The 13,677-nt window shown below is 46.8% G+C and overlaps 5 protein-coding genes across 7 annotated transcripts; 3 read left to right on the top strand and 2 right to left on the bottom strand.

Moving 5' to 3' along the window:
• Window positions 1-1,320: 1,320 nt before the first annotated feature.
• PPTG_07276 (hypothetical protein) lies at window positions 1,321-2,491 on the bottom strand. The gene has a single exon (XM_008901446.1). It carries the CDS (start codon window positions 2,481-2,483, stop codon window positions 1,590-1,592), a length of 894 nt encoding a protein of 297 aa, XP_008899694.1. The 5' UTR covers window positions 2,484-2,491; the 3' UTR covers window positions 1,321-1,589.
• Window positions 2,492-6,339: 3,848 nt separating this feature from the next.
• On the bottom strand, window positions 6,340-6,959 carry PPTG_07275 (hypothetical protein; the record flags this gene model as incomplete). The annotated part of the gene is made up of 1 exon (XM_008901445.1): window positions 6,340-6,959. The coding sequence occupies one exon, from the start codon at window positions 6,957-6,959 to the stop codon at window positions 6,405-6,407; it is 555 nt and encodes a 184-aa protein (XP_008899693.1). The 3' UTR covers window positions 6,340-6,404.
• Window positions 6,960-7,991: 1,032 nt separating this feature from the next.
• PPTG_22063 (hypothetical protein) lies at window positions 7,992-8,987 on the top strand (the record flags this gene model as incomplete). Its single annotated transcript, XM_008901670.1, has 3 exons — window positions 7,992-8,148; window positions 8,614-8,675; window positions 8,940-8,987. 3 exons carry the CDS (start codon window positions 7,992-7,994, stop codon window positions 8,985-8,987), a joined length of 267 nt encoding a protein of 88 aa, XP_008899918.1.
• Window positions 8,988-9,580: 593 nt separating this feature from the next.
• On the top strand, window positions 9,581-10,713 carry PPTG_07274 (hypothetical protein). The gene has a single exon (XM_008901444.1). The coding sequence runs from the start codon at window positions 9,613-9,615 to the stop codon at window positions 10,507-10,509; it is 897 nt and encodes a 298-aa protein (XP_008899692.1). The 5' UTR covers window positions 9,581-9,612; the 3' UTR covers window positions 10,510-10,713.
• Window positions 10,714-11,761: 1,048 nt separating this feature from the next.
• PPTG_07273 (GMP reductase) lies at window positions 11,762-13,414 on the top strand. Of its 3 annotated transcripts, XM_008901441.1 has the most exons (3): window positions 11,762-11,998; window positions 12,064-12,906; window positions 12,968-13,414. In XM_008901441.1, exons 1-3 carry the CDS (start codon window positions 11,855-11,857, stop codon window positions 13,067-13,069), a joined length of 1,089 nt encoding a protein of 362 aa, XP_008899689.1. In that variant the 5' UTR covers window positions 11,762-11,854; the 3' UTR covers window positions 13,070-13,414. The 3 variants fall into 3 exon arrangements, with proteins under 3 accessions (XP_008899689.1, XP_008899690.1, XP_008899691.1); XM_008901442.1 differs by having other exon boundaries at window positions 12,064-13,414; XM_008901443.1 differs by having other exon boundaries at window positions 11,762-12,906.
• Window positions 13,415-13,677: the final 263 nt, after the last annotated feature.

Below are 13,677 nucleotides of genomic sequence, written 5' to 3'. Positions count from 1 at the left end.
TCGCTCTACAATTAACATTGTGATTAGCTCGGAAAAAGCTGCTGAATTAGCAACATCTTTAATCTACAGCTTATCGATTTTTGCCTAGCGGGATTATTCACATCCCTTACCTTCGTGCTTATCGAAATGGGCTGCGGTTGGCATGGGACTCTTACCTCTCTGAAGCTGCTTACATTTGCGAGCATTAGCCGCTTGTTGTACCCTCATCCTCTGAATTTCTTTGTCTTTGCATATAATCAAGCGAACGACTAAGATCACACTTTATAGCATCTCTTAGAAGTATTGCCACTTACCATGGAGACGCTTGGCAGCCTTTACAGCTCGAGCATGAGCGCATCGCACCCGAGCAACAGGGTTCGAGCGCTTCGTAGTGCTAGCGCACTCTATTATCGAAGCTTCGCGGAGCGGTGAGATGCCGAATGCGGTCGAATCTGGCGGAGTATACTTGAAGCTTTTTGGACAGGTGGTTACACACATATAAATCACACGTAGTAAATGACACGAGGGCTAGCGCATTATCTCGCTTAAGTTAGGGAACCGCACTCCAATAAACGTACGTGGAGCCGTGCTCATGACGAGGGCGGCACGTTTTATTAGAATTCTGACCTCAATGGCAAGCGAACGATTAGTCACATATCCACATTCAAATCACTGCAGCCTATACCTCAACGCACGGCTTCTTCGCAAAGATCGGCTTGCTTCCCGAGATCTTTTTGGATTCTGCCCTTGCCGTCTTGTGATAAATGAGAACCCCGACGTCGATTCAAAGTTGGGTACACACAACTGCAAGTTGGATGCATAAGGCTACTACATTTCATTCACTTAAATCATAACAAATGCTACAGTTTAACATCTACTGATAATGTATTAGCTTAAAACAAACTTCAACATCAGTGCACGCTGCGGGTGTAGCCAAAGAGTTCTTACGAACTTCTTACGAAGAGTCGGCACATCAGGAATCCTGATTTGGCGCCTAATCGGATTCCGAGGTCGGTCAAATCAGAGTCTGTGTCTACAGAGCGACGAGTGGCCCCACTTATGTTCCATTCGCAAATCTGATCCAAAATCACCTTGAACCTTATAATCCAACACTGCCTGATACAAAGCGGCCCTTCACACCTTCGATAAAAATGGATCCTCTGTTTAGTGACTGTTAACACTTTCGTTTGAGGGATCTTTCACGTTTCTCATTTTATTTCCTCACACAATGCAATCACTCTGTTCTTAAAGAGAAGTTTTTTTCGCCAAAAATCGTCCCCTGGTGTGCGATTATTAAAACTGTGCCCTAACCCTTTTTCTAATACCGTTAAAAAATGTCTGTAAAAAGAGTAGTTGTTGTACTTAAAGAGAGTACAAAGTGTATGCTTCATTATAGGGGGGCTTTGCCCCAAAAATAGAACCTGATATATTGTCTCTCAGCAGTCTAGAACTGGGATCTGTGTGTCCAAAGATCCCACCAGGTTTCAGACGTACAAATATATGACACGATGAATCGGTTCTCTTGAAAAACGGAAGGTAAGGTATCTCCTAAGGATAACAACAACACTGAAGACGCGCGATCGCCGGCTGTTGACAACTGAATGTCCCTATCACGACATGAACAAAATAGTCTTCTCGTAAACGAGGAACGTCACTCCGCTAACAGGAAAAGCGCGAACCATGGTCGCTCCAAATCCTTTGAAAAAGAATCCCAGCCCTTCCTGCTTCACCCCCGACCTTGCAACCTCTATCATTGACATCTGCTTTCCCTCTAATTTCTGTCCTTGTATGCAACTCTTGACCACATCGAATGGCAGACACATCGCCCACGAGATCATCCCAGCAACTCCACCCGACGTCATGAGTTTCCAATCCGTCTCGTTCTCGGTTTTTCCTCCTGTTAATGCTCGTTTGGTCGCTTCATAGCAGCAAAAGTAGACGCCAAATGACGGTGCATCCCTCAACAAGCAGGCCTCCCATCCCTTAAACAGCGTCTTCATCCCGTATCTCCTGTACATGGTCCTTGCAGCGTTCAACGAGCTGTGTTCCTTGCCCATTGCTCCTGTTTGTAACTGGATTTTAACGTGCTCCGACGGTGCCGCGAACACCACCTGGACCAGTCCAGCCAAGCTCCCCGCTATAAAGTGCTGCGTATTGGACAACGGAGCGTTCTCCTTGGTCTGCATCATACGCACAGCGTGTCCCTGGACTCCGAAGATGGCGGCGTTGATAGGTGCGTTGGACAGGATGGGAGACAGCAGACCCCGGTACAACCCAGCAGCGCCATCGGAGCTGATGACACGACGGAGAGTGCGCAACACGCCTGCGCTCGCCTCGCGGCTGGTCTGGAGCTGCACCTTGATGGTGTCTAAGGGATGACCAGCGATGATACCTGCCACGCCGCCAGCGGTGCCGGCGTTCAGGTCCTTGGCGATCTCTAGCCACGCCATGCTCTGCGGGATGGAAGTGATGAACTGACATTGTTGTTGACACAAACACTGCATCACCAACGATTTGTTTCCAATATGTTGCTGAGCAGAGGCACAATGTTGCCCGAAAAAATAGCAACTTAGGAACTTCAAGCTGATATGTGATTCACGGATATACACTGTATTGCAACTTCCGTTTCATTTATATTTGTCAGACGGTAGTGCAGGAATTTACTGCTCGGGGTGTACTGTATTCTTTTCCTTTGATGAAAAGATATTTCATTAAGCTGGTCAGCGTGTACAGGGAGTGAGCTGAGGTGCACTCAGGATTAACAAAGTATCCTGTTGTACTGCAACTTAAGCATTCAAGAAGCCTGTGCCCACCCTACTAGGCAGAAAATACTGTAGTATATTATATTGGCTAGTGAGATAGATAATAACTAAATCGCTTGCTCTCATACCGGTAGGGTTAAATTAGGTCCCAAAGACACTTTTCCATTTGAAAACCTCAGCCTTTCGATAAAAAAAAATAATCTCTAACGTGGCCTTGCATTTTTCCGCTCCAATAATGCCTCGAATTCCACTGCTACCGATAATTGGATCCGCACAGTGCGGCAACAGCCTGCACCAGTGAAGCTGTTACTGAAGAGTAGCTATGGCAAAGTTATGATGCGGTCTGGGCTTACCACGTCGGTCTGTTATTCTTCTGCTCAGTCGATGGTTCATTCATGGCTCACTAAGCTAGATAATTGCATCCAGTATCCGTATATACTTCACCGAGTTCCTCAGCGCCTAACGCTGAACATCATAATTCTAATCTGTACGGTGTTCAGATATAGTCGGTAAGTTACTGTAATAGTAGTTTTCTGGTGCTCATCTCACTTGCCATGGTGGGCTAGCTGTTTTCAAAAAGCGTTGTCTTAGATATTTTGTAGTATAACTGGGAGAATTTTGATCTCAAAGACGCCGAATGACAGTGTTCCCTCGAAGGAGGACTTGATCGATCTCTGATTCCTTTAAAGTCGTGGTTTGGCACGTTTACGCATTGAATCCTTCGAGAAGCCTGGTAGGTTTTGTTCTTGATGTCGAAGACGTCGTTCCGTATAAGGTAGCTTGAATAGTACTTGGTAGCTTCCGTTGATGTAGGCCTGGTCATCATGAGCTCGCGCTACGAACGAAGGTTGTCCAAGCTGAATGTTCCTGGAAGGTCTCCTAATGTTACTTGTAACTCAGTCGACAATTGGAGAGATGTAATATCACTCCGTATCCCTCCTGGTATAATTATTGCTGTATCAAGCTCGTCAACAATAATCACTGCAAGTATTGTGATTATTTACAGAATGGCGGACGCCCTCGCCAACAGGGCGATGGATTCTTGCCAAAGCGTCCAAGTGCGGATCGATCCGACAAGTCGCTGCTGCCTTCGCTGGGCAGTGATCTACTGTCACGTGGACACGGATGTAGGCTCCTGGCTTACTGCACATGCTGGTGAGAACCTCTGGAGGTTTAGAGCCTCCCCACTATGGAGCCCTTGGTCGTCAGCCTAAGGATCAGGACGGCCGGATTGAGACGGCAGGTCGACAAGGTTATAGGATATCGTTAGCTAACGGCAGTTAAATCATAACTATGTTATATTACAAAAAGAGTATTGTGATTATTTTCGTATAATGCTGCTGCATCGAATTCGCCACTACCAGCACCGACGTTGTGTAGCACCACTGGATATCACGGTAGGAGTAGTCTTTGAAATACGCTGGGAGAAGCGGTGAAGGCATTAGAGACGCTATACTATTACACAACGGATAATTTCTCGCATCAATTCCTTAATTTAGTAGGGGCCATATTTTCCATCTTGCGCACTGGAAATCAGGGTTTTTTTTTTTGAGAGTCGTTGTGTTCGCCAGCGCGGAGAGCACTAAGAGCAAAATCGTCGTCTACTCTCTCCCTCTTGTCTACTATACTTTACGTTTTCACATACAAGAATTGGCTTCTTCTGCCACTGCCACTCAGCTGTGAGAGCAAAGTCGTTAGTGATCTGATACTTAATCTTAACATACTATTCAAATTTCACAAAACTTGCAGTAGGACGTAGGTATTGAACGCGTGCTCGATATTTTTCGATTATGCTGCCGAAATCACACGGACATCAGGTTACGCTCAGTACTCCACTTGCAGAGCCAACGTCACACACTGCAACATGAACTTATGCCATATTTCACAACTGCTAAGTGGATAAAATAGCAACAGTTTATCTCTTCCACATGAATACGTGGCTAGACACCCAGATTGGATTCAACGAATTTGTTGGATATAGTTTGACGGTTTCCGATTCCTCAATATAATTATTATTGGCACAATTTGGTATTAAATTGTAGAGTTGATGAAAGAAAAACAATAATTAAATTGCTCGCCATAAAGTGTTATTGAAATATAATACTATTATCCTATCCCTGCTACTAGGTATCGAAACGAACTGAGCAACTACATGCGAAACCGATCAAATAACATTTGGCTACTGTAGCAGTGGAGTTGTGCGAACACGTAAAAGTGCAGAGCAATTTCAAACAAGAATTACCTCGTGGAATGGTTAATTTTCCGATGGAGACTTGTGGGAAAATTGCTTTTCAGGAGGAGACATCCATCATCGTCGACCAGAATGCACACTCAGCCAGAAACATCGACAAGCGGCACAGTTTCATCTCCGAGCGGTTTGTTGTTGTCGGTTGAGGGTGAGAAAGGTGTTGCAAAACCGACGGTGGTTCTTACACAAGCAGTTCGGACAAGATAGTTAGCGTAGATATATTCGAGTTCTCATTCTCCAATTTGAGTAGCCTCAGTCGGACAATTAACCCACCACACCACGCCCAGGCAACCTCAACGCCAAGCAGTGAGGAACCGCCAAATACATTAAGTTTTAGTGCTGCTGCTTGGCAGCACGCTCCAAGGATGTTTCGAGTGAAATGCCAAATACTACTAGTAGTATCAAGAACGCCGTGAAACAAGTTAGAATAACGACGCGATTTTTATCTGTGCAAGTTTCTTGTCTAGGCCTTTGCCTTTAAGATTGTTTTCTAGGCTCCACGAATTGAAATTCGGCGATGTCTTGTCTTCAATTGCTATGCTTGATAACGATTGTGGTGTAGACATACCAAGACGTTTGCATTCGTTCTCTTCACTGTCGAAGGTGGTGGCAGTTTCGATTGTAAACGCTTCTACAATCACTCTTTCTGGGATCGAATTCAGGATTTGGGGGAGGGAGACCTGATTGCATCTCGGCGTTCACTTCGCCGCTGACTTGGACCACGCAGAGCGCGATGGTAAAGATTGCCGCCTTGATGAGCTTCATGCAAACTTCCTGCTCGTATCACTGTACAGTAGATGCCTTTCCACCTACGAGTCGAATGAAAGAATGAGCTCCGAGTGTGAGATCATGTTTTACCGGTACGATAAACATCATGGCGTTCGTATCGCTATGTAGTAAACCTTATGGGTATGAACGAGAGTCGGGTAGGATAAAGAAAAGGGATAAATCCTACCTCGTAATCTCTTTGGCGATACCGGTACCAAATGAACTCATTGGACCAAAAACCATTTTTTTCCACAAATATCCACACACATCTCACAGTATCTGTCGCTATAGAAATTGAGTATGCTCAGCAATAATTGAATATCTCAATACTTACACTTGAAACCACTCATAATGAATTGAGATACTCACGTGACACCCGCGGGTGAAGAATGTATTTTTGTTATATTTTTTTACCCCTTTATGTGTTGCTAGCTGGCGCAACCATATAGAAGTCATGATCCTAACATTGTTCCCACCTAGGCATTATCTCGATCATCAAGACTCGATGTAATATATCTGGATTTGCAGCCATCTGGGTACAGTATCCTACGAATGAATACGAAGCAGAGGCTATCTAAGTTACAGTAGTAAATAGCTTTTTAGAGCCTCAAGAACAATGTTTATTATATGTATGCATTTAATATCGTTCATTTGAGATATCGCCCATTGTGCCTGGGCCGAAGTCGCCATCGCTGTTCGTTGATCTGGAAGAGATGTGGCGAGTAGATAGGCGCCGACATCGGCGACATCATAGGCGTATCCCTCGGCGAGAAGAAGCACGGTATTTCGTGGCTGATCCGTGGTGGTTGACTCACCAGTCGCATTGGCGTGCAGATCACATCGCTGCGGTATCCACTGGAACACAGCTTCCCTACTGACACAGGCGTCGAGATGTCGCTGCCACCGTAGAACAAGAACTGGACCTGTTGTTCCTCTTCCTCCTCGTGCAACACTGACGCTGAGCGTGATTGTGACCGTGAACGCGACAATGTGAATTGCATACGGCCACTAGACGAAGACTGAAATGACGGCGGGGGGCGCGATAGAGAGAAATCGTATTTGAGGTCGTTCTCCCAACATGCTCGATCAAATTTGGGTGGATTCCTGCGAACCCCGGGCGAGGTCTTGCTGTAGTAGTACGGATCCAACACGTCGCAGTAGCTTTTGCAGTCTTCGAACGGTCGACGCAAGAAATCCCACATATCGCGAAAAAACGTACACACTCCCATTTGAGAACGCCTCGGTTAGAGTATCGCTTTGGTCGCGATAACGTTAGCGTTAACCGTTGAAGCTACAGAGAGGTGATGGCAATTGGTACTGAATGGGATAGTGCAAGAAGTCAAGTGAATTGATCGGAGGAAATGATGAAATGTACTTAGTACAACTGGAGTGCTCTCTGTTCTTGCACGAACTGTGTCTAATCTTCAGACAAGAAAAATTGACATGTGAGCTAGAGGGGGCTTACAGATGTCGGTACTGCGTCCCTCTCCACAGAAAGTATGCATGTTAGACAAACATGTGCGTTGCGGTTGGAAAAGGCACGTTGTGGGACACATGGTCAATATGGGTCTCTTCATGAACGCCCCCTTAATCAACATGCAACGTCCTCTTCCACGCAAACTCTCGATTGTACCAAATTATGATTTTTGTCCGGAAACACAGGAGCCAATGAATTAGTAAACCTACATATGTACCATTGAACTGTGCCCGCAGGGCTTCTGCGAAAGCACCACGCCCGTTAAGGAGACTGGCGAAACCGATGCTGTTGCGAGATCTCAGGTAAACTACGGAAATAGCTCTCGATGAAGTCAGATATTGATTTCGCTGTCGGTATGCAGTCACTGTTAACGGGTTAATTTGAATGGCGCGAGAAAGATTGATGACCAAACAAATTGTATAGTGATGGAAAATTAAGAGTTAATTAGATGCAAGAGCCAAGCTCACGTTACGTAAATTTTATGAAATTACCATTGTAAACGAATGGACAACAAACCTCGGTGGGTGCAGTTTGACCAACTTACAACTTGTAAATACGATACATTCTGGTGTGGAATCAAATGCGACAAGCATATTCAAGATATTCTAATCCACGATCGTAAATATGAGAACTCATACAACACGACAAAGAGCTTCTCTAACAGATGAAAAAGACGCCGCCGCGAAGCTTTCGACGTGCTTTGATATGAGGTTAAGTAATGGTTCGTTCTGATCAGTACTCTATCTTAAAAGCCCGAATGATGCCTGGTTCAATCTTCTCGAAAGAGATGATCAGTCGTGAGAAGGCATACACAGGAAATGTATCGAAGCTGGTCAATGAGCTTCCAGAGAATCGCGTCCACGAGATCCATTGCGATGCTGGGATGTTTGCGCACGGTTTCGTGGTGCTGATCGGTAGGAACTCGGCGTTGATGTGTCAGTACATAGAGTTTATAACGAATTGATTTCTGTACACACTGGTGTCTCTATCTAACATCTTCAACGTGATAACCTCTTTAACTAAGTAACTGTAATATTAAAAACATGCGCCGCGTTTACCCAACCGGGTGAAGAAGACAGTTTCTACTGCAGAATGCTAGTAGACGCTCATCACTGGGTCACACCACTTGAGTGGTTAGTTGGCTCTCTTCTGAACAAAACGGTTACTATCCATATCTCGGAGCAGGTGGTCGTGTCTTAGATATACTACGTGTCGGTAAGCAGCGAACAAACCTCCGAATATATGTTCTTGATAGCGACCTGAAGCCGTAGAAGTAGCGAGCCTCAGATACCTGCACTGCAATACTGAGCTCATATCCAAGTTTTCATTGGCGATGCCATCGTTTGACTGTTTTAAAGTGGAATTCCGTCTTCTTGCAGAACTGCCATACATCGTGCTCCAGAATCATGAAGAGCACGAAGAGTTCGAGACACGGGACCAGGTACGGCTCAGGCTGCACTCCGTTTAACACTTGGCTTTTGTACTCGGAAAGCTAGAACGCATCCTTCATATCGTTACCATTGACGAAGCTCTCCACAAATCTCCTGCTCCGGTGATTTGGCCGAGGCGGTGGGTCTGATACCATTGTTGCTGGGGAAAGGTTCTTTCGTTCGAGAGTTGATAGGTGCTATCAGGGGTCACTTAATGCATCGCGAATCGGAAATAAATACCTTCGAACTGCCGTACGGAAAACTTGTTTATAAAGCGCAAGAAACACCAGCGATTTTGGCGAATTCCTGCGCAGGAAGGCTGAAGTTGAAGCTAGCAAGTTGCTCTTATCCAAACGCCTTGGAGCAACTTATCCGCAACATAACATTCTTGTCGTAAGCCCCGTAGCAAGCGCTGCACTCATCTTCACGTCACTGTTTTGCAAAGTTTAACGAGTTGGGTATATGCTCTAGCTATGAGCTCGTGTTTGACAAAAGGAACAGACTGCGATTAGTAGCAATTGCGGTATGAAGAGGATACTCCTTGGTAGAACATCAACGACAGCTGATGGTCGGGTTGGGAATCCAAAGCTTCGATTGTAAAGCCGCGCTAATTACATGAACTAACGTGCACCGCTTCCAAACACGTGGCATTCACCGAATGACAGTAGTCTCACCAAACCGCTCTCACCACCAATCGAATCGAACCCACGCAGAGGCTCGAGATGCAGCAAGATACATACTGCCAACCACCCCGTCATCTCGTGCTTCCCATCGAATCTTCTGTTCCTCAACTTCCGTCCAGCACGCGTCCTGCCTCATAATTGCACGATTAGTTCAATCGTGCGTTTGAAGTTGGCAAAAGTCTCTCAGCACCTTAAAAAGTCTCTCAGCAACTTAATGTCCTGGCCACTGGTGTGCTGCACATCAACCTTCGTCTTCAAGAGCTCTATGCCACTTTTGTGTAGCTCTTGGTTTGTGCCATTCGCGGAATCCCTCGCCAGCCGCAAGATGGAGTGGCTGGACATCGCCAAGGACCTAAACGCCGGTACCATCGGCGGCGTGGCTGGCATTGTAGCCGGCCATCCGCTGGACACCGTCAAAGTGCAACTACAGACCAGTCGCGAGGCTGGCGCCGGCGTCTTGCGGACTTTACGCCGAGTTGTTGGCTCGGAGGGCGCAGCGGGGCTGTACCGAGGCCTGCTGTCCCCAATCCTGAGCAATGCACCTATCAATGCTGTTGTATTCGGTGTACAGGGCCAAGTAGTGCGTGGTCTACAGCAAGGTGATGCTCCGTTGTCCAGTACTCAGCACTTTATGGCTGGGTCCAGTGCTGGGCTAGTCCAAGTGATCTTCGCGGCACCGTCGGAGCACGTCAAGATCCAACTGCAGACTGGAGCTATGGGGGCGGAACACAGCTCTCTAGTAGCTGGACGTACGATTCTCAGGAGATATGGCGCCAGGACGCTGTTCAAGGGCTGGCAAGTGTGTCTACTGAGGGATGTACCGGCGTTTGGAGCGTACTTCTGCGGCTATGAAGCGACCAAGCGATGGCTGACTGACGGACAGAGCGAGAATGAGACGGATTTTAAGCTTATGATGGCTGGAGGCATCGCAGGGATGTTGTCGTGGGTGGTGAGTATGCCACAAGATGTAGTTAAGAGTTGCGTGCAGAGTCAGAGCCTCGAGGGCAAGCAGATGACTATGACGCAAATTGCAAGAACGAGGATGCAGCAGGAGGGACCGGGATTCTTCTTCAAGGGATTCAGCGCCACAATGCTTAGAGCGTTTCCAGTTAGTGCAGTGACGTTTCTTGTCTACGAGAAGACCATGCAGTTCATGTCTTGAGGGAGGGATCCAAGTTCCGTGCGACTATTCTGGATATTGCTGGTAGCGTGGAGTCATTGGGAATCGTTATGTAGCGCGTGACAGCGGAAACTACATGTAACTTGAAGATAATAGAAATAGTCTAACCAAAACGATATGAAGATGTTGTCGTAAGCCATCTTAAAAATAAACAAAAAAGTACCAATTTTTTGTCGACTTCTGGCCATGCACCAACCATTCCAAAACCTTGTCAATGGGCCAGGTCAATATCAAGATCGTCAAACTCGCCTGGGTCCTCCACCGGATAGCCAGAAATACTTTTGCGAATGGAGTTTGAGAAGATGGTAGCCGCAGGAATCCGCACAAAAGCGCGATCCTGCATACCCCAGGGATTTTCGAGCACTTGGATCTATTCAAGTCGTAAAGAAGAGAGGCAGCACCCGCGGTGGCTGATTAATAGCTTCTTCTGTATCTGCATTAAACGCTGCGCAGACGAAACTGACCACGTCGTTAACGTACATGCGAAGTCAGATCTTGATAATAAGTCTTGGACGAGGAAACTTCTCGCCCGCCGACAAGACATATGGACGAAAAAGCGGTGTCTGGCCAACGTACGACGCGTTGTTGGGTACGAGGAAACACCAGAGTATGGCACCTCCACCTTGACTTAAAATATCCTCGTGGGCAATTCTGCAGCGGAATAGTTGACAAGACAGCTCCACAACAAACTGCGCTTGTACTTGACCATGGACCTTGGTGGTATACACATCGGCGGTTCCGCTTGAAGCCGCATATCTCGTTTCGAAAACATCGAGGTAAAATGTTCATAAAGGTGCTGCCATTCCACTTTTATGACGGAACTCGACGACCCACCTGAATACTACAAAGGCTCCAATCGCTGTCAGTGTATGTATTTGTTGCAGGATCGACTCCAAACAGCCATCGAGCATTAAAGCTATAAGACTAATTTGTTTTTGTGCTATCGCATTTGTAAACATGCCGCTGTGTCGGCACTAATGTGCTTTGGTGCATTTTGCGTCTGATTCTTGCATTCATGCGACATCGCGCTGAAGTAACCTACTTCAGAAGTTGAAGTGGACGAAGTAACGTTAGTTGACAGCTTCGATTGAGCATCTGATTTGCAAGGTTATCAAATCCTTCAAGAAAAACTTATAAAACAAACGTTTTTAAGTCTGACAGTTTACCAAATATATTTATTATCCCAGGTGATACATCGTTACTTCACGTGAATGCGAAGTTGCACTTGTCGCCGCCACGTCAGACGCCAGATCATTCAGCAATTTGCTGCCTCGGACGCAAGTAGCCGCGCTCAGACCACGAAGAACAAGCACAAGGCAAACGCAAGATGCCTCGCATCGAGACTGAGGTCCGCCTGGATTTCAAGGACGTGCTCATCCGCCCCAAGCGCTCCACACTCAAGAGCCGCTCACAGGTGGATGTCCAACGCGAATTCCGCTTCCGCAACTCGAAGCGCACGTGGTCTGGCGTGGTACGTGTAAAGTGGCCATCACTCTGTAGTCGTCTCTTTTCATTTGACATTTTCATCCACGACAGCCCGTGATCGCCGCCAACATGGACACTGTCGGCACCTTCGAGATGGCTGTAGAGCTGGCCAAGCTCCAGTTCATCACGTGCGTTCACAAGCACTACACGCCTCAAGAATGGGCAGTCTTTGCAGCCAAACACCCGGATGTGTTGCCCACCGTCGCTGTGAGTGGTGGCTCGAGCGCTGCGGACATCGACAAGATCACGGCCGTCCTCAAGAGCCACCCAGACATCCGCTTCATCTGCTTGGATGTAGCTAACGGCTACTCCGAGTTCTTCGTCCAAGCTGTACGCAACGTACGCTCTGCATTCCCGGAACACACAATCATTGCCGGTAACGTCGTGACAGGAGAGATGGTAGAGGAGCTGCTGCTGTCCGGAGCCGACATCATCAAGGTCGGCATCGGTCCAGGCTCTGTGTGCACCACTCGTAAACAAACTGGAGTGGGTTATCCGCAGTTGTCTGCTGTGCTGGAGTGTGCTGATGCCGCTCACGGTCTCAACGGCCACGTGATCTCTGACGGAGGCTGCACATGTCCTGGTGACGTTGCTAAGGCGTTCGGGGCTGGAGCAGACTTTGTCATGCTTGGTGGGATGCTTGCTGGTCATGATGAGAGTGGAGGAGATAAGATCGAGATCAATGGGAAGCTGTTCAAGAAGTTCTACGGTATGAGCTCGTCCGAAGCCATGAAGAAGCATAACGGTGGAGTGGCGGAGTACCGTGCTTCAGAAGGCAAGAGCGTGACTGTGCCGTATCGCGGACCGGTTTCTGGAACGTGCAAGGAAATCCTGGGCGGCGTGCGCTCTACCTGCACGTACGTTGGGGCCAGCAAGCTGAAGGAAATCAGCAAGGTGAGTACGCAGGGTCTCTATATGAAGACTTGGCAGTGTGATTAATACGTGTCTTATGCAGCGTACGACGTTTATCCGTGTCTCGCAACAATTGAACGAAGTCTTCGGTCGCGCACCTAACGAGCAGGAGGAACAGGTGTCGAAGAAGCAGAAGACAGGCTGAGTTAGACCGAGTTCCATGGCTTTAGATATTTCCAAATATTGTGGTAGAAGTCTAATTGACTGAACTAAGCCGCTTGGTTTTTGTTTTGATCAACGGACAGTCTTGATGTATTATTGATGAAACTAAGGCTTGCGAAGACTGGAAATTGCTGCGGCTGTTGTGACATAACTGCCTACGTGGATGAAGCCTGTGGCGCCTAGCAAGAATAAGAAGACCACCACAGACAGGTTTGAAAATCTGAATGCTGTAGTTTTGAATACTAATGCCGTGCGTTGCCCGGATATTTTTTGCGTTAAAATAAAAAAAATGATAAAAAACAACATTAAAAATGTGCTTTCTAAAAACTATTTTTAAAATGTTTTTTTTTTTTAAAGTCTACTAGAGGAGTCTAGCTAGGTTCTTGTTGGCTATGCGAAAAAGTAATAGATGAGATGAGGCAGAAGCTTACATCCTTAATACCGGCATCCGTTTAAAGCGAAATGCCCCCAACAAGCAAAAAAAACTATAATATACTTATTATCTCCGCTCTATATGCATTGCAGTACGGTCACGAAGGGAATGAGAGACCAGAGTGGCGCCTTCGACGAAATTTTGAGTAGTATTCGGCC

This window comes from Phytophthora parasitica, assembly GCF_000247585.1.
Source record: "Phytophthora parasitica INRA-310 unplaced genomic scaffold supercont2.11, whole genome shotgun sequence".
In the NCBI taxonomy this organism is placed as follows: domain Eukaryota; phylum Oomycota; class Peronosporomycetes; order Peronosporales; family Peronosporaceae; genus Phytophthora; species Phytophthora nicotianae.
This window is presented reverse-complemented; position numbering and strand designations above follow the sequence as displayed.